Source organism: Alexandromys fortis, unplaced genomic scaffold (assembly GCF_014885135.2).
Source record: "Alexandromys fortis isolate MF-2015 unplaced genomic scaffold, M_Fortis_MF-2015_v1.1 scaffold_43, whole genome shotgun sequence".
NCBI classification, from domain to species: Eukaryota; Metazoa; Chordata; class Mammalia; order Rodentia; family Cricetidae; genus Alexandromys; species Alexandromys fortis.
The window spans coordinates 6642279-6664988 of record NW_026067928.1 but is presented as its reverse complement, the minus strand read 5'-3'; the positions used below and the strand labels follow the sequence as shown (position 1 = coordinate 6664988).

At 39.8% G+C, this 22710-nt stretch overlaps 1 protein-coding gene across 1 annotated transcript in view; it reads left to right on the top strand.

Annotated features, from left to right (window-relative positions):
* Nucleotides 1-22475, top strand: part of Ednrb (endothelin receptor type B) — a 29782-nt gene extending 7307 nt beyond the window's left edge. Inside the window, exons 2-7 of the mRNA XM_050144614.1 lie at nt 13446-13558; nt 13692-13896; nt 15348-15497; nt 16369-16502; nt 17263-17371; nt 19916-22475. Coding sequence (XP_050000571.1) covers nt 13446-13558; nt 13692-13896; nt 15348-15497; nt 16369-16502; nt 17263-17371; nt 19916-20050 — 846 coding nt within the window. The 3' untranslated portion in view covers nt 20051-22475. The remainder of the gene's footprint in view (nt 1-13445; nt 13559-13691; nt 13897-15347; nt 15498-16368; nt 16503-17262; nt 17372-19915) is intronic.
* The last annotated feature ends 235 nt before the right edge of the window (nt 22476-22710 follow it).

Genomic DNA, 22710 nt, shown 5'->3' with positions numbered 1-22710 from the left:
AGTTTAATATTCAGGAGGATGCCTATATGATTTTCTTTGGGTTCTCCTTCTTATTTAGCTTCTCTAAGAACCCTAATTATTATAAGTTTGCAGGCAAATGGATGGAAATAGAAAACACCATCCTGAGTGAGGTAAGCCAGACCCAAAAAGAGGAACATGGGATGTTCTCACTCATATTTGGTTTCTAGCCATAAATAAAGGACATTGAAACCATGCTCATTCTTGAGTCAAAAGTTTATCAGTCAAGTTGACTGAAGCATTTTCCCAAGCAAGTCTTCCCTGTTTGGGGCTCTTGCTCCCCCTCCCTGCCTCAGCTTCACTATGGATTCCAGAAAGAAGACAAACTAACCTCAGAATGTTTACACTGTACACAGCCTCTTCCCCTCACTGGGGGATTGTAAAGGGCTTTTAGGTTCTGTAGAATTCAGACATCTCAGAGAAGATTATCAGTGTCCCACAAGATATTCCCCAGCAGTGCTGGGCCTAACTGTGGTATGAAACGACCTACAATCTTTTGCCATGTTCGTTCTGTCTCTGCTTCATTCTGAGTCCTGTGGCTATAAGAACTTCAATTCTCCAGTCTCTTTAGGCATTGTGGGGGATCTTCTTAGGAGGTCCAACTCAGATAAATTAACCCAATGGTTTTGTTATTTCTCTTAGCTGAATTTCTTAAAAATACATAATGTGTCAAGAAATCTTTTAAACACAAATTGTGGTTATGCTTTTAAGTGCAGATAATGGGACAGTGGTAATCTTTATTTTTCTTTTGTCATGCTAAGGACCAAATCCAATGTCTTACATAGACCAGGCAATCCATTTCTTTCCTGGCCTGTTAGAGATTTAGAAATACATTTCATGTTGGTGGTAATAGTAGAATATATTTAAGTAAATTTGAATATCTCCTAAGAAACAGTTTCAGTATTACGTCTGATGTTTCTAGAGATTTGTTACCAGCACTTTATTTACCACCACAAAGCCAGCAGTCTATTTGGTCACGTGATATGTGAATAGATAAAACAAGGTCTCTGCTTTGCACAGCTGCAGGAATCACTTAAGTGCTGCACTGAGGGGCACCAGTTGGTACCATATCTGGTCACATATTTCTAGCCCACATAACCTAATGTTTAAGAGACTATTTCATTTTGCTCAATGCTAAGACCTTTTAATTTAGGCTTGTCCCTGAGGGCATGGGTACAGTATATATGTATTTTAAATGCTATGGACTTAACTAGAAAGTTAGTGTAACTTCTTTCAGTGTATAAATAAAAGCAGTTCAGACATGGAAGTCCCTGAATGAGACTGTCCAACCTTATTAAAACACTGGTTCAAACATCTCCCAAAATAAGACTTATCTGCTAAAGGAAACTGAGAAAGAAGAAAAAGAGAAGAAGAAGGAAGAGGAGGAGGAGGAGGAAGAGGAAGAAGAAAAAGATTTCCTTTCCCAAAGTTTGGAAATATAATGCCAGGATTTTTCAAAGACATGTTCCTAGCTCATGGAACAGAAGCGACTGGCTGTTTCTTCTACAGGTTGTTAACCCGTCCTCTTAGAAATCATCTCTTACCATCCATGTGCACCAGAATCTCTGGTCCATAGGAGAACACAGGATCTCCCTAAGCAGGGAGAAGCAACAGAGTCTGCTTCATGTCAGTCACTTCCTTGACAGGTCTGCAGCGGGAGAACAGCTGGGGGAGAAGGATTACCTTTCACCTCTTCCTGTCAGCTGGGCAAGTCAGAGCTCAACAAGACTGCAGCTCTCCACCAAGCCTTCATCCCAGAGAGCCCAGCCCTAAGGCAAGAGAACCCCATCAGCTCAGTAGAAGACACAAAGGCAAAAGGACCATCCTCTGCATTCTCCAAAGAATGTATTGAAAGGATGAGGATGGAAGCACTATTGCAACGCTTAGCTTCAATTTCTGTCTCATGGTCAAAGCCAGTCATGTGTTCACTTGTTTTTGTTCAACAACCATTCAGTGGGTGACCACCATGTGCCAGGCACAGTTCTGGGCACGCTAGATGTCATAGAACAGTCTACAGGAATTTTTACTCAGAGCTAAGCAGGCGTTCCTAGTTTGAAAACTGTAGGAAGGAAAGTGATGTGTGTGGTTAATGAGGGGAGGGGGCATTTCTTTGTGCAAGATGATTCGCTTTGGCATTTCCTGTCTTTGGGGGTTTGATTCCTTCTGGTATGAGCTGGGAATTAGCACATTCTCCCCGCCCCATTTAATTACCATAAGAATGTAATTTTTAATTAAAAGGAGAACTGAAAAATGTAAAGCTTGTTGAAGTGGTTTAGCATTTGTTTAATAACCTTAGTGAGAGTGTTTGTTCCCTGCTCATGTGATCCTGTTAGAAAAGTTTAACAGTTATGCAATATAAAAATAATATTGCAAGTTGATATTAAAATAACTTATGTGGGTACTCATGCCTTTTGCTTTTTAAGCTTAGACAAGATTGTAAATTGAAGACTCAAAAGTGGTGATTACGGAGTATGCTTCTTACAATCGGCCTGGTGGTATCTATTTTCCATTTACTGTTTATTCGTTTGCTTCGATCACTTAAAGCAAATGTGCTGGGAAATCAGCATGCAAGCCTTAGGGGAAACAAGCCAGCACAAACATTTTGTCAAATAAACACCACAGTGCAGTGCTTGCAGGACACATCTCCAACAAAAGCCATTGGGTTTTATTTAACTAAGACAAAATGAAGTGGAAACCAGTGTCAGCTAAAGAGTTGTTGCTCACTGGCCCACCATGATGACTGTTAGATGTTATAGATCCAAACCGATTTTTTTAAAAGTAGCTGTAAGTTTAATTTCTGTAGAAATGACACATTGACCCTCTTCTTTTTCTTTTGTGATGGGGATTGAACCCAGGACCTCACATCATGCTAGGTTGCGTTTTGAGATGGGGATTGAACCCAGGACCTCACACCATGCTAGGTTGCGTTTTGAGATGGGGTTTGAACCCAGGACCTCACACCATGCTAGATTGCATTTTGAGATGGGGTTTGAACCCAGGACCTCATACCATTCTAAGCTTGCATTCCTTCTACTGAGTCTTCAGACCAAGAGTGATATTTTTTCTTCAAATCACATTTGATTCATCTTCAACATCAGCTAAAAAATTTAAATTATGCAATTAAAGGGGTAAAACCATGAGATAAAAACAAAAATAGGAACTAAGCAATTAATTAATTAAGCAATTGCTGCATTTAAAATGAAGTTGCTTCTTCTTTCTCTGGAGTGTATCAGTGCCCAATGATTGGTGAATGAGTGGAATTTCCACATATGATTAAAAATATCGAAACGTATTCACTCACAAGATTTCAAAAGCTTTGTCTTGGTTGAAAGTAAATATCTGAAAAACTTCACTGGTTTTCCATAAGGACTCAAGTGTCAAAAGAGTAGACGTCTCCGCAACTTCAACAAGCCCCAAAGACTGACTTCCGGAGATGACCACTGGAGACCATGTGAATGACTGACTACACTGAGTACCAGCAGGGGACATAGACCCTCCCAGAGAGCAACTGACTTGGCTGGGTCTCCACAAAACCTTCTGACTTTACCTTTTTGGGTTAGATAGCTTGAGGGTAATGTCTAAATAGCGAAGAAGGACCAAGCATGCCATTTTAAAAGTCTGTTTGGGGCTTTGTAGAGGAAGAGTACTAGAGACCATCTGAAGTTCTCTTCCTTACTACAGAATAATAGCAACAATATGGTGCACTCTTTTCTCTTCTTTGGCCTCTCAGAGCAACAGCTGCCAGTTTGGAATTGAAGAAAGTGTGAGATACTGAAGGCCGGTGAAAATTAATGCTCTCTTCTCTGCATCCCCCTTCCCTTCACATCTGTAGACTGGAGAGAAGTAATCACTCAGTTATGATTAGGCTCCTAACTATCTCTCTGTTGAACTAGAACAGCACTCTTAGGGTTTCAGTTTATGTTTGCCTGTCTTCTGTGATACCATGGGTCAGAGGTTGTGTTGCAGGCCTCCCAGTGGTATGAAGAGCAATAGCCCAATGTCTCAGCTGAGCCAAAAATAATATCAAACTAAAAACAGATCCTAGACACAGGGAAGAGCTCATTTCCATTGGTCAGGATGCCTCCCCCTTGTTGGCCTGAACACTCACACCTCCTAATTCTTTTTATGACTCTACCCACCTACAAGGGGGCAGTATTAAAGTATTTGGAGACAGTTTGCAAAAGAAGGGAAAAATTTAAAACACCCAAATGTTTGACTATGATATGAAAGAAAATCATTGGAATAAACAGATGAGTGGATAGAAAAGTGATAGATAGTAGATAATGATACTGATGATAGATGATGATTATGAAGATAGATAGATAGATAGATAGATAGATAGATAGATAGATAGATAGATAGATAGATAGATAGATAGAAATAGACAGACAGATGGGAGATAGATGACAGATACAGATGATAATAGATAGGTAGACAGACAGACAGATAGACAGACAGACAGATGACATATATAGAATGGAAATTGACTAATGGTATTATGAAGCTGAGAAGTTTCACTGTCTGCCATCTACAAGCTGGAACAGGGTAGTCTGTCTCCATCTGAGCCCAACAGCCTGCCTTCCAAGGGACTCATTGATTTAATTGCTAGTTCAAGCTCCACAGAAAACAAGAGAAGTCTAAGCAGATCGGAAAGAAAGAGATAAATTCTTCTTTCTTGCACTTTCCTTTTTCTATTTAGACTCTCAATAAATTGGAGGATGCTCACTCACAGTGCAGAAAGCAATCTACTTTATTAATCCAAAGATTCAAACGTTAATTTGGGGCCTGAGATATACCTCAGAGGTAGGTGCTTACCTCACATGAGCAAAGCCCTGAGTTTAATCCTGATAACAAACATACCATTTCACTCTAAACTAAGGTTGTGTTAGCCCCCCACATCCCACAATGCCTGTCAATCAAATAGGTATTTAAAGCTAACCATCATTACACGCTTAGGACACAGTCTTATGCTGCAGATAGATATTTCACACACAGTTATGGAATTCCAAACAGTTTTTATTTATTTATTTATTTATTTATTTATTTATTTATTTATTAAAGATTTCTGTCTCTTCCCCACCACCGCCTCCCCTTTCCCTCCCCCTCCCCCAATCAAGTCCCCCTCCCTCAAACAGTTTTATTTCATCTAAACCTGCTCTTTCTGTAAGGCCAGCTTTGTAAAGACTGTTAGGCGGATATCAGCGTGGTTATAAGCAGCATCTAGAGATAGGCAGTTGGGTGCAGGTGTGGATCTGTTACGTAAAATGTTAACTAGAGCCAGACAGGGTTAGGATGAAGAAGAACAAATCGTCCTACAGTGTTAAGACTTAGACAGTAAAGCCCATGTTCTTTTGTCCCATGGCAATGAGCAATTTTGAAGCAGCTCAGTTGAGAGACTCCAGTGTGGGTTTTCACCAGGGTGCACTCAAGAGACTGGATGACCCTGCGCTTTCGGGAATCGCTGACGAAGCATTTGCTGGCTCAGACACTTGTCACCACCTTGCTCCTTTGTTTTAGGAGACCTCAAAGCTTGCCATGTTGGCCTCTCAGAGAAGTGCTTGAGTATTCTTATAACAAAGCAGCTGGCCTCCTCTGCATCAAGTAAATCCAAAGAGAGTGGCAAGGTCATCATTAGTCTTTTATCAGCTTTTCAGAAACATACATGCCTTGCTTATTGCCATATTTTATTCATTATGAGGAGTCTAGTAAGCCTAACCTCAACCAAGGGGAGGAAAATAAACATGATCTTTGGGAGGGAGCTGTACCATAAACTGTGTGGATATGTATGTAATTGTCATAGCAAGCTAATAAATGTCGAAGTGCCTCAGACTTCCCTTCTGTAAAATGGGAATTGCGGAGATAGGGTTCCTTGAGTTTGTCATGAAGAATCAATAATACAATAAATGAGGAAGTGTCTCCTAAAACACCTGGCACCTTGCCGGAAATGTGCAAATGTTAATTTCGTTGCATTTTTCTGATTCATCTGTAGTCAAAGAGAATGATTAGACAAAGTATTATTGTCTGAATTATTTATAGAAGACAGTCTACCAGTGCCATTCTAGCCATTTGAGTTCTTTTTATTCAAAAGCAAGTAGCAATTTTTTTAGATCTGAGTTTACAGCTGGATTGGCGCTAAGGTGCCCAGAGTTTCCCATCTACATGGCTTCACTATTCTCAACATAAGTTCCATGAATACCCCAACTCTTAGCATCTTACACCAAAAATTCTTACTACCTGGCTCATATATATAAATATATATATTTAAAAATTATATGTGTAATTTTAAAATTTTAATTACACACATATATACATATATATAAAATCTCCAAATCATGAGAATGGTCTTAGAGAAATGACCCAGCCCTCCTTAGTTTCTTGAAACCAGTGAAAGGAAAGAGGCCAGATATCTCAAAACAAGGTCTCTCTATTCCCAGACGTGTCCACCACTCTGGGGTTCCTTAAACCCCTATAAACAAGTGCCCATTGGAATGCACAGAATGATCCATAGATTATGCAAATTACGCTCAGAGCTATAGGATTTAGCCTTATATAGGCTTTACAGATTAAGTCAAATAGGGGACTATAACCACAGTGTTTTGAACATTTGGTCGATATTTTATTTGTTGGATTTGCTGGTAACTAAGTCAAGCATCTAGAGTAGTTGGCTATCAACATAAAAATCCTGCCCTGTGCTCACGTGGGCACATCTTGCTTGGCAGTTCGGTGCTCAAGTTCTTAGCGTTCACTGTTAGATAAGTCTAGTGTTCCACTTCTCCCCCAGAAACTCCTTCCAGCCTTGAAAGCTGGTCTGCAGGGAAGAGGGTTCCAGCTCAATTATTCTACATTTTACAGCTATAGTAATATATGTCTTCCGATAAACTGACCTTTAAAGGTATAAAATAGGAGTTCTGTGGACCCTGAATATAGTGAATATGGAGTCCTCTATAGGTCAAACAAAGAAGAGTGCAATTACTTTTCTTATCAAGGTAAAAGACAGAGCCACTAATATTGGTTTTGCCTTACACAAAATTTAGCTGAACTTCTATTGAAAAAGGAAAATATAATCCAACTTTTTTTATTGTAAAACAGGATCAGGTTACGTCTATCCTCGGGGTCTATAGCCTCTCTATGGAGGAATCAAAAAAAAAAAAAAAACGGTTTGAAACTAGAGAGTCGAGTTAGTTGTTAAGAGCACAGTCTGCCCTTTCAGAGGACTAGGTTCTACTCCAGTACCCATATCAGGCAGCCAATAAATCACATCTGACTCTATTTCAAAAGTATCTAATATCTTCTGGCCTACACAGGAACCATTTCACACATACATACATTCAGGCACACACACGCAAACATATACATCAAATAAATGACTGGTCATACATGGCCTCTTGGGTAGTTCTCTTTGCTTGGACTGTCACTTTGGATAGCTATTTTAGTCTATCAGATACTCCAATAAAGTTAGAAAGCATGGAAAATTAGTTATAGATAAAACCAAGAAATAAGTATGGCCTTAAACCGAGAGGGATTTTGGATGACATATCCAGCAATCAGTAACATATCTGCCTAGGCCAAATTTTAGGAGATCTTGATCAAAGAGATACCGATGCAAATGAGCTCAAGACTGGGAAAGAAATAATGTAAAGAGAAAATATATTGATTAGTTCCGAAGAGAACAGAAGACAAACAAAAAAGAATATAGAGAAAGATACCTGGAGACAAGCATCTGTGTCAGTAATTGTGGTGGTGTGAAAGAAAATGGCCCCCAAAGGGAGTGGCACTATTAAGAGGTGTGGCCTTGTTGAGAAGAAGAGTGTCATTGTGGGGTGGGCTTTGTGGTATTTGCTCAAGTTTCACTAAGTGTGACGTTCAGTCCACTTCCTGCTGCCTTCTGGTCAAGTTGTAGCCAGCATCACATCTGACTGCCCCTGCCATGCTCCCATCATCATGGTAATGGACTGGACCTCTGGAGCTGTAAACCACCACCCCATTTAAGTGTTTTCTTTATGAGATTTGTCACAGTCATGGTGTTTCTTCACAGCAATAAAAAATTAATTAAAATAGTAATAAAGAAGCTGAAATCATAGATAGTCTCAATTCGTTATCTGCTGAAGAAATTATTTTGAAGAGAAATTTTAAATGTCTATGACTACATTGCTTGTCTTCTTGTTGGTTGTTCATCAGATTGTGATGGGGTGAACCTGACTGGGGTGTGCTATTTTCAAGGTTTAACCACTACATGTTTAAAATCCAAGTGGGCTGTGAGCAGAACATCTTAGTTTCTGCCCTGGCTTAAGACTATAGGTCATTTTTCTTTTTAGGACTTGAGAACTTAGTCTCAGTTCTCAAACTGATAAGAACATGTCCTTGGGAACAACTGGTTGGAAGCAAACTCATGAATAGAATATAGGTCCTCATTTAAGATTTTTTTAAATAGGGCCAAAAATGATTGCCCAGTAGTTAAGAACACTGAGTGCTGTTATAGAGGACCTGAATTCAGTTCCTAGCACCTGCAATGGCTCATAACCACCTATACTCCAGCTCAAGCAAATCTGATGCCTTCCAATATGGAGATGTGCATACAAACATACATGTGCATGCATGATTAATTTAAATAGCCAGTGATTGAGCTTTCCCTTTCTAGTGTCAAGTCTCTCCCTAGTGGGGTAGCTGGGTAATCTCTCCTGTGTTCATTAATATGGTTGCAACTGGATCCTGTTCCTAGGTGCTACTCTTACTTGATACAAAGTAGTATGGAACACCTTATTCCATGTCCAGTTGGCTTCTTGGCGGATTCTTGAAGTCATTCTTTTCACAGTATGGTTCATTTCACTGTCTTTCGGGCAGACTATGTCCTTCTCGAAGTGTGTCATTTCCTGATGACATTATGACTTTACATACTTCCTGAGCTATGACAAAACAACCCCTTTAGCCCTTACATAGAAACCACTAGGTAAAGATTGTAGGTTTATAGGATAGTATAGTGGGAACGAGAGATGAGGAAGGGAAGTGGCGGGCAGGAAGAATTCAGAGAGACTTGATCTACGAGAATGGGTGGAAGAGGGTCCTGATTAGAAATGTCTAGACGTGGTGAATGTACAATCTATACACATATAGCTATATCAGTGTCTGCTCCATTACTCTGTACAATTAATATATAGCAAGACTACAAATTTAAAAATAAATAAAATGGAAAAAAGAAGGAAAGGGAATTCTTTCCAATTCTGTCCTTGTTGATGGGGCTATCGTCTTGTTTTTCCACTCTTGTGTCTTCTTCAGTTTAGGACAGTCTTCAGTCCCTCCCATGGCTTCTTCTTTGCTTGAAGGGCACTGATTGTGACCCAGGGAAGGGTCATTTTTATTCATTCTCTTGGCGCTTGTCACAACCCTTTTCATTTCCCCTGTAACATTCTGAGTGAGTGCTGCCACATTTTCTGTGGCATTTCTTCAAATCCTCTGCCAGACCTCTGCTGCTGTAAGAGTTAAGAGCAACTTCCACTCCGTGTGAGATGCAAGTTCTTAAGGTACCATGCACTTCTTGACATTCTCTTGTTATCTCAGGAGGCGTGGGCTGATCAAAGTCATATTATTTTTCTGGAACCACAAGATTGGAATTTCTGAACCACTGCTATGCCCAATAGCTGCACCTCATAAATTCTGAGGATCCTCCTAATAATTTTGTTTCATCTCTTATACTTGAAGATGATTCAACTTTTCTTCTGTTGAGGGTCTATCAATGGGGCATTGTGTAACTTTAAAGACACAGCAATCTGTTTACATCTCACTTGGATTCTGCCCTAGAAATCTCCAGCTGCGTGTGGTCCAACAGGAGTGTTGTTGGATCATATGATATACATATATGTGTATATATATATATATATACATATATATCAGTGCACATATACACACACACACATATATATACATATATACATAGCATATCCATTCTTCTGTCTTGCTTTCTTATGAGCAGCTGGGGTTATTTCGATAATATAATGTTCATGAAAACCTGAGTATCAGCGCAAATGAGAGATAGTTAGGGCAGAGCAATTGCAGCACTATTTGGAAAACTTGTGGAGACACAGCCCTGGTGAAATAGGTGAATTAGGACATAAGCTACTTCCTCATCTTTCTATTTTGCGTGAGGAGGATAGGCTAGGGGTTGGTACCTACTGAAGCAAACCTATGCATTTGCACCTATCAGGTTCTTTCTAATAAAATAATGTAAATGCATCTACAAAATGCACTTCTTATTTTCCTTTTACCTTGTAAAACAATTGTAGTAGCTATGGGGCATGGAGAGCGCCGAGGGTCCTGCTTTTTAGCCATTTTCCTCCAGAGCATGAAGTATACCTCTGAGAGCAAACAATGTTGCAAAGAGAGGTCATTTTCTTTCCAACTGAAAGCTGCAATTTAGGACTAAACTGGGGTTGCTTAAGACATGGAGATAGACAAAACACACAACACAAAACAGCAACTCCTGCAGAAGAACAAAAGAGTAAGCCCAGCAGTTCCTCGGAGTTTCCCAAAGCAAGACTCCTTGATGGTACCCGTGCTTGAAACCTGAGAAACCAAATACAAATGGAAAAAAGGAGAGAACTCTCAAAGTGCTGAGGTAGCTCACACAAGTGGTTCAAATCAAAAGCGCACTGAGGCTTAGAAGTTTCACTACTCGAAAGGGTTTTGTGCCAAAGGTACATTTTCCCGAAGAGAAGAAAATCTTGAGAAATCTCCAGAACGAACAGCACCCCTGACTTCCTCTGGTGTTTGACTTGGTGTGAATGTCCCAAGCAACCCACCATGATGACCCTACTTCTGACCGGTTCACTGTAGTTTCATACAAAGCCCAAGAGTCGGGCTGCCTAATAGGCAGTACAAACTAAAAATGTAGAGAAGTAGAAGCTCTGGGGAAGTTCAACCAGGAAAGTAACAACTGGGAAGGGTGAGGACAAGACCTCAAATCCCCTCCAGCCATGACTGTGGGTTATATAAGATGAGAGGTCACAGGGATAAAACGAGTTTTATCACAAATTTTACTGGAATCAAGATTTCCAGAATTCTCAACACCAACGAATATCTGGTATACCATTCAGCACTGTACAATTCTGAAAACTAAGCTTGTAAATCACATGTGACATGTTTAGTTTATTTTTGGTTTTATATATATCATGCACACATATGCATATATAAACATATATATCTATATAAGGAAAATGGTACATGTATTATTTTATCTATTAATTTCACTCACAACCACTTTGGTACAAGTCCTTCTTTTCTTGACCACATTCTGAGCAGCAAGTTGACTTTTAAAAATTAACCAAAAAAATTAAAAATAAAAATAATATTGCAACAGTTTCCTGTTTAGAGCATTGCAAGTGGATACTATTGATCAAGCATTGAAATGCTTATACCTTCAGCTGCTGTTCCTTTGGCTAGTCACCCACTTCCAATTTTGAGGGTTTCCTGCTCTCCCTCCAGTTTCCTGGGCTTGTTTTTGTCCTCCGAGCATGCTCGGGGATGGTTTCCTTATTACTTTAGCCAACTCTACACTTACCTGTTATCTCTTCAGAGAGATCTTACTGAGAAGCTTATCAAGAAAATACCTCACATCCTGTCACCTCTCATGATTGGGCTACTTCTGTTGAACATCATATCAAGTACTGATATATTTTTATCTCCCTCATTATATGTAAGCTCTGGAACCAGTAGTTTGCCCTGTACTTAGAATAATATTTGTAGTGAATACTCAGTAAACATTGGTTAAATTAATTAACTAATCATGCGTCGATTGACTAATACAGAAGCTGTAATACATGTTGTAGAATCTATTTAGTTAATAGGCATATAATATTGTCTTTTAAATGTTAATTAACTGAAACCTTTTCTTCATTATGCAATTTCATATAAAAATTGCAATTTCTGCCTTCTTTAGAAAAATTAAGGAAATTTTCTATTCGAAGTTCCTTAACAAATAGCACATGATGCTTGTCAGACAGAGACGAACCCAGACCCCACCACTCCTATGACCTCCCTGACACCAATGACTATCTTGCATTGGCTCACCCTTTACTGTGAATGTGCCTGTCCCTGTACATTTCCAAACCCCTACATAGAGTACATATGTAGAAAGTCTCCCAACCTTTGTTCCATGTGTCTGTAACTTGTTCAAAACCAGTTTAGAAATCAAACCTGTCTTGTGTTCGTTCTTCCCATCTCAATGCTAATGAGACACACGCTGTAGCCTGTGGTGCCCATGCAGGTTACAGAACAATCAGCCAAGCCTGGCAAGCTCATCAGAGTATCACAATCAGTGAAAGGGCAGAAATAGCCAATGGTGTTTCAGAAAAGATCTCACTTTTGTAAGGTTATTTTAAAAAAAAAATAGTTTTTCAAACCATTAGATTATAAATATTTTTCTTTACTTTCAAAATATCACAACTATTAGATCCAGATGTCTACCTTAAGAGATTCAATTACCAATATAGGGCACCCAGTGTCTAAGAAGGAAAACGGCTATGTTTAATAGTAGATGTTGAAGCCGATAAAGGGAAATACACACATATATATGGAAAGAGAAAGAACCACAACCTTTTGCTCAGTATCTATGTGTTTTAGCAGCATGAATATTTGCCAAGCTCCTGCAGTGTGTCAGACACCATTGGAAGCAATTGAGGAACTCATACTGTCTCACACTCCAGAGAGTTAGACAGCAAAGCTAAACAAGTAATAAAATATTTTTTTTTTATTTGCAGTAAGAGGAAGAGCCATAATAAAAGGAAACCGGGAGGAGGGTGAAAGAGGAGGCCTGGTCAGTAGCTAGAGTAGCAGTGTGATCTAGGTAGGTCCTGTGGGGAGAGGAGATCTGAGCGAGACCTGAAGGAGGTGAGAGAAGGCTCGCCTCTCTGTTGTGAGAAGACGGTGGGATAGAGAATGGCATAGGCCAAATACCCTACAGTGGGCAGACACCTAGTGTGTTCAGGGAGCCGTGTGGCTCCTCTGGCTGAGTTAGCTAAGTAAACTGACTGCTGATAAGAGGAGACCTTGAGTATCTCCAGAGTGCTGCCCACAAGGGTAGTCCAGTCTTCTCCACACGAAACCATTTTCCTTTTTGTTTACTAAACATATTTTAACATGGTCATGACCTAAGGTTGGAGGCTTATGAAATATGCAAGTTCTATTTTCTAAAGGAATATTAAGCAACTGAGGTCATGGACCTAGCTGATGAGACCCTGACAAAACCACCGTCCACACACAATGACCTCACAAACTGGCTGCGCTTGTGTTATCCTGAACATAGTCTCCTGTTTTACGTATGGTCACCGGTGCTTTTCAAAGGGTAGTCCTTTGCTCTGCCTGTTGCACCACGCAATGAGTTCAGATGCAGCCTCGTGAAAGCCGCGCTAACAGAACTTCATGTCTCCTCTACGCAGCTGCTGGTGGTAGATTGGCCATTTGGATCGGAGATGTGTAAGCTCGTGCCCTTCGTACAGAAGGCTTCTGTGGGGATCACCGTGCTAAGTCTATGCGCTCTGAGTATTGACAGGTAAGAGTCCGTTCTTAGGCCAAGGAGATCCTACACACCGTATAACTGCTATGTTACGGAGGGGGTAAGCTGCGCAGTTCAATAAAATCAAGCTCTCTACCTGCTTAAAATATAACTCTGTTTACATCTTCAGATATCGAGCTGTTGCTTCTTGGAGTCGAATTAAAGAAACTGGAGTTCCAAAATGGACAGCAGTAGAAATTGTTTTAATTTGGGTTGTCTCTGTGGTTCTGGCTGTCCCTGAAGCCATAGGTTTTGATGTGATTAAGACAGACTACAGAGACAAGCCTCTAAGGGTCTGCCTGCTTCTTCCGGTTCAGAAAACAGCCTTCATGCAGGTAAGTGTACTTTGCTTTTTCTTCCTGCACTTTCCTTATAAATATTTAACTATTTCCCCTAGTTCCCCACCTTGGTAAGCTATTGATTTATGACTACCTTTGGCATAAATTAAGAGTTTGGATCCCAAGACTGTGAGGTTAAGCATTACTAGTGACCCCACTGCAAGAATCAGGGTAATTACCTCTCCAGGAATACCCTAGGTAGCAGGGATCCAGACAAATCAGATTCCTACAAGAACAGCTGTGGCTTTATAACTTTTGAAACTAAAGTCCCAGGAAGATAGACACTGTTGTATAACCTACAGAAGACAACCCAACATTGTCAGAGAAACAGATGGTTTAAGCTATGTTTAAATAGAAGATACCTAATAGTATGGATTTAGAATACCAACCTGTCCCTTCATACCTACATTGTTAATATGTATATTAATTTATAATTGAATATAAAATATGTTATATAATTAATAAATATATGTATAATTTTGGCTATCTATTAAAGAACTTTTGATAAGAAAATAGGGAAAGAAAGGGGATATTAGTCTCTAAAAGACAGATCCTAAGTACAAGAGTTTTGTCAGCGGGGCAGTGGTGGCGCATACCTTTAATCTGAGCACTCAAAAGGCAGAGATAGGCAGATCTCTGTGAGTTCGAGGCCAGCGTGGAAATTCCAGGACAGGCTCCCAAGCTACAGAGAAACCCAGTCTTGGAAAAAAAAAAAAAAGTTTTTTTTCAACAGAAAATGGTTAGTACAAAAGGGGTTGGACCATTTTTTTTATTTTACATGGACAAAGCTCATATAAACTTTATGAACTATGCATTCAATAATAAGCAAAAGAACAAAGGCAAACGCAGAAGTAAAATGGAGAATGAGGTTGTTGTTTACTAAAAGGGGAACACAACATTGGGACATAAAATCCTTTCTAGCGTGGATAGAGCTGCATGGATGATGTTTTGAAAAAGTAGCAGCAGAAAGGAACACAGGAAAGATAAAACACACAAGCATTTTCTAAATTGGCATTACATGTATACGCCACAGATCTAAGTGGCTAGGGCAGATCTGTTCACACCCGTTTCTCACACTAAATACTCTTAGTAGCAAGGGAAAGCATCACCCAAACACTGTGATGGGTTTACATACTTAACACCAATAGTACCTAAAATTTGAGGTATTTGGTCATCCATTGTTTTATCTTCCCATAGGAATTTTGCTTAAATCTTACTATACTTTCCCAAAGAATTGAAATATATCCAGTAATGTCATTTTACATAGTGCAGGGCTTTAGCTCTGTGTTTAATAGATATAGCTTAAGAAATGTATGAAAGATGTGTTACAAAAATCATCCTACTTTTATGAACTTACATCGTGTTTAGTTGACATTTGATATATAAGGTTTTTATTTTTTTAAAAAAAAAAGAAGATGTTAATCATAAAAATTCTCTCTTCCCTATAGTTTTATAAGACAGCCAAAGACTGGTGGCTGTTCAGTTTCTACTTCTGCTTGCCACTAGCCATTACGGCAATCTTTTATACCTTGATGACCTGTGAAATGCTGAGAAAGAAGAGTGGCGTGCAGATCGCTTTAAATGACCTCTTAAAGCAGGTAAGAGAACGCAAGGACCTGGTGAGCCGTGGCCGTGATGATGGTGGCATCCTCACAGTGGTGAGGATGGTGATTAACTAACATCGGACACTGGAGCACTTTCACTTTCTTCCTTCATTTTGCTATTTTTATAATAAAAAGGCATTTTGTATTAATTATTCAGAGACTAAGTCTATTACCTAAAAGGATCTAAGGACAACCATTACCTTTTGCTGTTGTTTTGTTTTAAGACAGAAACTCAGGTAGCCCAGGCTAGCCTTGAATTCAAGGATGACCTGCAACATCAGATCCTTCTGCTTCTGCCTCCCAAATGATGGGATTACAGACCTGCACCACCTTGTCCAGTCTGAAACATACACACATTCACACACACACATACACACACACTCACACATACACACACTCACACATACACACACACCTCTCACACACACACTCACACACATACTCATACATTTATATAGCATATTTGTACAATATATAATTTTAGACTTATTTTATGTTGGATGAATGTTTTGCCTACACCCATCTGCACCCCATGCCTGGTACCCATAGAGCTCACAAGGGGCATCAAATCCTCTTGAACTGAGGTGATTGATGGTTGAGAGCCACTATGTGAGTTCTGCGAATCGAACCTATGTCCTTTGAAAAGCAACTAGTGCTCTGAGCTGCTGAGCCATCTGTCCACCCACCCCAAAGTCCTACTTTTTAAAGATGAATCCCTAACAACTTTAATTCTCATTCACGCTGTCTAATTGGATGCTCACTGACCTGAGTCTTTGGTTTGGTAAATACTATGAGATATCCTGTCTGGGGAGAGTATGTGCTGTGAATACCAATGGCTTTATAAGGGCTTCTGGTCCTATTTCAGAGACGAGAAGTGGCCAAGACAGTCTTCTGCCTGGTTCTCGTGTTTGCCCTCTGCTGGCTTCCCCTTCACCTCAGCAGGATTCTGAAGTTCACTCTTTATGACGAGAATGATCCACACCGATGTGAACTTCTGAGGTAAGGAAGATAGAATACGATGGAATGGGGACACATGTGCCATGAAAAGCGGTGACTATTGGGGAGAAGGGAGACCAACAAGCATGAGACAGAGGGGAGGGGAAGGTGCTGAGAAAGGGAGTGAATAGGAGTCACGTGTGAGGACACGTGTGATCACTCTATGATGGAGCTCACTGATCCAAATGCTAGCTTAAATTTTAAGAGAAGAAAAAAGCTGAAATAATTATGTAATTGCCATTCAGATGTCTCCCCGTCAGTCCTCCGAACAGGCAGAAAGAATATGATTTTCGTATCCTTAGAGACCATTAAGACTCACAATTTTACCTTCACCCCTGCTTTAGATGGATGAGTAAAAGGGATGCAAGAAAACCGTGGGCTATAGGCACAGGGTTGTCAAATGATGAGTGAATGGCAAAACGAAAAGCATCAGATCCATATATACACCTCTGTATATACTATCAGATCTTCATGATGCCTGCAAACCCTTGCTTTTCCGAAACTCGTCTCTTCCAAATGAGAACTGTATTTCCAAAAGGAGACCTGGATATGGAAGTAAAGGTAGGAGAGGGCGGAGTAGATGACAGAGAGAGAAAGGCAGGCAGAGAAGCAAAGACAGCGACCTGCACTAGCAAACCAGTGGTGAAACTCAAACCATTGGGTGTGGGGGATTTTGGTTTTCTTCATGAAAACACAAAGGTGTACATTGAATATATACTTGAGGAAACATAATTCTTACAGACACATTTTGGGCTTCTTGCAGCTTTTTGTTGGTTTTGGACTACATTGCCATCAACATGGCTTCTTTGAATTCCTGCATCAATCCAATCGCTCTGTATTTGGTGAGCAAAAGATTCAAAAACTGCTTTAAGGTAAGAGAACAATCGAAAATAAAATGTTTCCTGTGGTCTGGCATCAAATATAGGCTTTCAGAAGCACTAATATTTCTATCTAGAGAAGACTGGCAAATTGCTAATTTCCCTGTGTTGTAAGATATATGACATTTTTAAATATCACTTTTGTATAAAAAGCACTATAGTAAATATTTGTTTGCAAATCCTTATCATTAATCACCTATGCTTTAGCCACTCAGCAATACTGTTGGAATTGCTCTGATTGACAGAATCACATGCACTGATAATGTGTGTCATCCAGGGAAGTAAGATTGGAACATAGCTGAATGCATTGTCCCTCTGATTTTGGTAGACTTTGTTTTATTATTGTCCAGCTACCATGTCTGTTATAAATAAGTCTTTTCTTATGGGCTATGGAAATAAAGTCAAGGGCTAGGAGATGCCTCAGCAAGTGAGAGTGTTTGCTCTGCAGGAGGGTACAAGTTTAAGTCCCCAGAACACGTGTGAAAAGTCAGGCATGCTGTTCTGGGCACAGTGGCAGATGCCTTTAATCCCAGCACTTGGAAGGCAGAGGCAGACAGGTCTCTGTGACTTCAAGGCCAACCTGATTTATGTAACAATGCCCTGTCTCAAAACACGAGAGGGGGGGGGGAAGTGAGTGAGTGAGGGAGGGAAGGAGGGAGGGAGGGAGAGAGAGAGACAGAGAGAGAGAGAGAGAGAGAGAGAGAGAGAGAGAGAGAGAGAGATCGAGATCAGATGTAGTTGCTCACATGCCTATAGCTCTAGTACTATAGACAAATGGGACAAGAGGATGGTTGGATGGGGCTCTGAAAATACTAGCCTAGTTCAGTAGGAGATCATGTCTTAAGGGAACATGGTGGAGGGGGACAGGTTAGGACACTCAGTGGCTTCCTTTGGCACACACATCACAGCCCCCCCCCAGACACACACACATGAACAGCAAGTATAAAAAGATTAAAAGCATTTCTACTTTTCTACCTTCTGTAGATAGTGGCAATATGTCGCTCCATGTAGAATGTAATTATATCTCATTCAGATGTTGGCAATATGGCACTCATCCATCCTTTAATTCTCTCAATAATACAACACCGAGTAAAATATGCTTCTCCTCACATGAGAATGAGCTATTGTCTTTGGTATTTCGTTATTCGAAAACCAAAATTCATTTCATTGTAAACACTACAAAAGTTAAAAATTTCTTTGTCCAATCACAACCCTGACATTAGGAGTAGAAGAGAACTTTTATCAAAAATCAACTCCTTTCTTTACAGAGCAGAAAACCTGCTGTTTCTCTGAACATATAGTTTATCATAATACAAAAAGGATAGACTCATAGTCTATCATAAAATCAACAGAATGAACAACGTTTTAAAATTTTTAAAACTCCAGTGAAAAGTAGAAAAAAAAATGAAATCAAGATGCTTGCACCCTTTATAAACGTATTGCATAATAATATTGAAAGGGCATTGGATAACAGCATGTGTCTTAAAACAGCACGGCAAAATTAAACTCAGGGACATGGCGAGAGGCCTGTGTCTGCATCAAGTGACAAAAATCACGTAACAGGGCATGTACACAAGTTACATAAACGTATAAGCCCAAGCACATGTACAGCTGTAGTAGTTCTGTTCTCGGGAGAAATGCTTGACCTTCAAAGTTGCCACACATTAAGAACTTTTTTTAAGTAAATGAGAAAAAAAGTATCAAAAATTAAGACTGACTTTGGGGGTTAAAGAGATCATTCAGGGGAAAGAACACTCGCTATGCAGGCTTGAAGATCTGAGTTAAACCCACCATGTAAAAAGCCAGGCTTGACTGCCTACGCCAGCCACAACTGCTTTACGGGATGGAAACAGATGCTAGAGACAGCCTGAGCGGTCAGCTGGACAGAGGCAGTGAGCTTCAGGTCCAGTGAGAGATCTTATCTCAAGGGCATAAGGGAGAGCACAATAGAGAAAACAGCAGAGACATCCTCCTCTGGCCTCTAGGGCAGCGTGCATGCATTAGTACGTACACACCCATACATACACACTCACACACACATGCACACACTAAAAAATGAGTGGATGTTTCTTGAGTAATGTTAATTACATAAGTTTATTTCTTCTTCTTTGTACTTTTTAGTTGTGAAAAAAATCATCACATACCACCAAGGCAGCCATCTTTTCCATTTTTAAAATTGTATTTATTATTATTGTGTGAATGCAATGTGTGTATGAGCATAAGTGTGTGCATACCATGGTGGACAAGTTCTGCAGTGTGTGTGTGTGTGTGTGTGTGTGTGTGTATGTGTGTGTGCATCTGTTCTCTTTCCACCAAGAGCTCTGCCTCTCACGCTCAGTTCATCAGGATTGCAAGTAGTAAATGATTTCACTCACAGAGCCATCTTGCTGGCCTTAACTGCATCAATTTTAAGGGGGAAATGAGAGGATGTGGGAAGAAAGGGACCAAGAACCCCACACATGCAAGAAGAGTCAGAGCGCGAAGAGTAGTGACCGTGTGACTGAGTAAACACATAACCAGTTGTTCTGTTTTGTGCAGTCCTGCCTGTGCTGCTGGTGCCAAACGTTTGAGGAAAAACAGTCCTTGGAGGAAAAGCAGTCCTGCTTGAAGTTCAAAGCTAATGATCACGGATATGACAACTTCCGTTCCAGCAATAAATACAGCTCCTCTTGAAGGGAAGCATATTCATTCGCTCAGTCTCATCATCCTTGTTTTGGACAGATATCATTAGAGAGAGAAAAAAAACAAAACAAAACCTTTGCCAAATCCAATGGAAAACTGTGTTTGCAGGAAGGCTTCCACAAATATAAGGGGGATTATTTTTAACAGCTGTAACTTTTAACACCTGGTGTTCCATGAGCTGTTCACAGCCTAGGAAAGCCATGAAACGGACGAGCACTTACATTTTTAGCCAGCACTTCGACATGGCTCTTGAAAGCTCCCAGTGTATTCGAATGCCACTTACATTTAAAAACAAGCTCACTCAGAGCCTCTGTTTATCATCCAGTCACAGGAATCTGAGAAAAGGAAAGTGTGGCATCGGTTAAAAAAAAAAAAAGTTTCAAATATAGTTTCAACTACTCCATTTGAAACCTTTTTTAAACATCCATTAATAAATGTTTTGTGCATGATGTCAACACCATTGAAATTGTAATTGTATGGGAAATGCAAAATCAGTGTGCTTTGTGTGCGCTTCAGGTCATTGCAAACACCTAAATGATCCAGAAGGGGGTATAAGAAAGAGATGGAGCCTAGATGTTTCAGGATCATTGTGTTCTTTACATTCCAATAAGAGCAATGTCACAGAGGGAAAAAATGGGGATGTGTGAGCTGCTCTCACTGAGACTTCCGAACTTCCCCTTCACAGGCATGAAAGGAAAACGCCAAACAGAACACTACCTACAATTTTTCATGGTTCTTTCAAATATCTTTCTACAGCCGAAGTTTGATTTCCATTTGATTAGTTTCATCACCTGTAAATACTTAGCTATAAGCACTCCATGTAGATGATTTAACAAAGGGCAGGTCCCAGCATTTGTATCTTTATGACAAAGGGATGCCAGGAACCCGGTAAGCGACAGAATGTGAATTGCCTGGTGCATTGTCCACATGGCAAAGAAGCAAGGCGCATCTTCAGCCACACTGTGGTTAAAACGGTCCACAGCACGATAGAGTTAAAATACCATGTCTTAAAGTTGTAGCAACTAGTTACTCTAACCAGCTCTCTTGGAGCTATTTTGCTAATTTTTATATTTTTTTTTCTGGAAATAGCCAATAGAAAGGTGAGCTTGACATGGTGCTTTTTTAAAAAACTTAGAGGCAAAAGCACTTTCGGGGACTGCAAAACGCTCCTCACTGTGCATTCTTAATCGAAGTGTGGTAGGTTCACTTCGGATGAGCAGTGTGTAAAGAATGCCCAAGAGAACTCCAAGAGAGAGGAAACGAGGTGGGGTAGGAGGAAACCCGTGGGGGAAAGGGTCCCATTCTTAGCCCAGCGTTCGTCACTGGCGCGTCAGAGCAGAGCAAAGGTCCTGGGTCGGCTTCAACAGAACACAGCAGAGCGTTCTCAGAGTGACCAGGGAACAAATCGAGCCCAAGAGTTTTAACTTTGTCTTAAAATATAACAGAATTTCCTTTTTTTCCCCCCTTTTAGTAACCCAGGCCACATGTTGAAAATGAGCTAAGAATGCAGTTTTCTGCCAAAATCCACTGTGACAATACAATAAACCCGAATACGACAATGAGGTCAGAAAGAAAGGAAAATAATGACCTGGCATGCCACAGGGGCTCCATTTAGGAGTCACCCCAGTTCTTGTTTACGGGTTCCTCCCCACCATTTTCTACTTTTCAATATAAAAGACACCCCAGATTTTCGATTTTCAATTAGTTATGAGTCTTCAGTACTTTCACAATATGAATCTATTTTTAATTCTTATTAAGTTTTAGATCAATTTTATTGCTATGTAGTAAGTTCTTGCATCTTAATGTTCTTCTTGTTTAACCTAAATGCTCTTTCCCTCTAAACATCAGACTCATGAGCAATAATCATCTTGTCAAATTATGAAATGGCATAAGAATATGATGCATACAGTATTTGTAAAAAGAAAAAGCATTCAGTGGATTTTTGATACAAAATTTTAGCATACAGATAAAGGGTGATAAGAAACAAATATAATCTCTGCATAATTAAAAATCAAGATAAGAAAACATGCCACCATCTAACTTTAAAGCCTATTTTCTTATATTCAAGCTGCCTAATATAGCAATACATATAAACAATGCTAACGAGGATGCTCTAGGTTAAAAGATTTGGAAGTGATTTTAAACTATTTTTGCCTCTTACTCGGATCATGTTGGTCTGTGTTCAAACACCTTCCAGTATCAACAATGTACAACCACCAAAGGAACACTGTTATTGTTGTTGTTTTTTTTTTTAAATCAAAACTTGGGTTTGTTGTGTCTAACATAAAATTGTAATATAGCCATGTAAAATAATTGTGCTTTGTTCTGCCATGGTCACTTAAAGTGGCAGCTCATGTAGTTGCTTACTCCTTGTTTTGTGAACAAACCAATAAATATTCAAATCATTTCAAGAGCAGCTTTATCTTTTACCATGTGGGCATTCATCAATTCGTACTACCTAAAGGGTTAAAGCGGGGGAAAGATGCTGTAAGTGAACATTATCTATGTTAAATATATCATTATCAAGGAATGAAAGTTAAATTAAATTGCCACAATTCTGAAGTTTGCTGTGCTTCATTGTGCATGTATAGTCATTTTCCGCACCCGATTAACTTCTTGACAATCACCGGAAATCTTTGCCTCTCTATCTG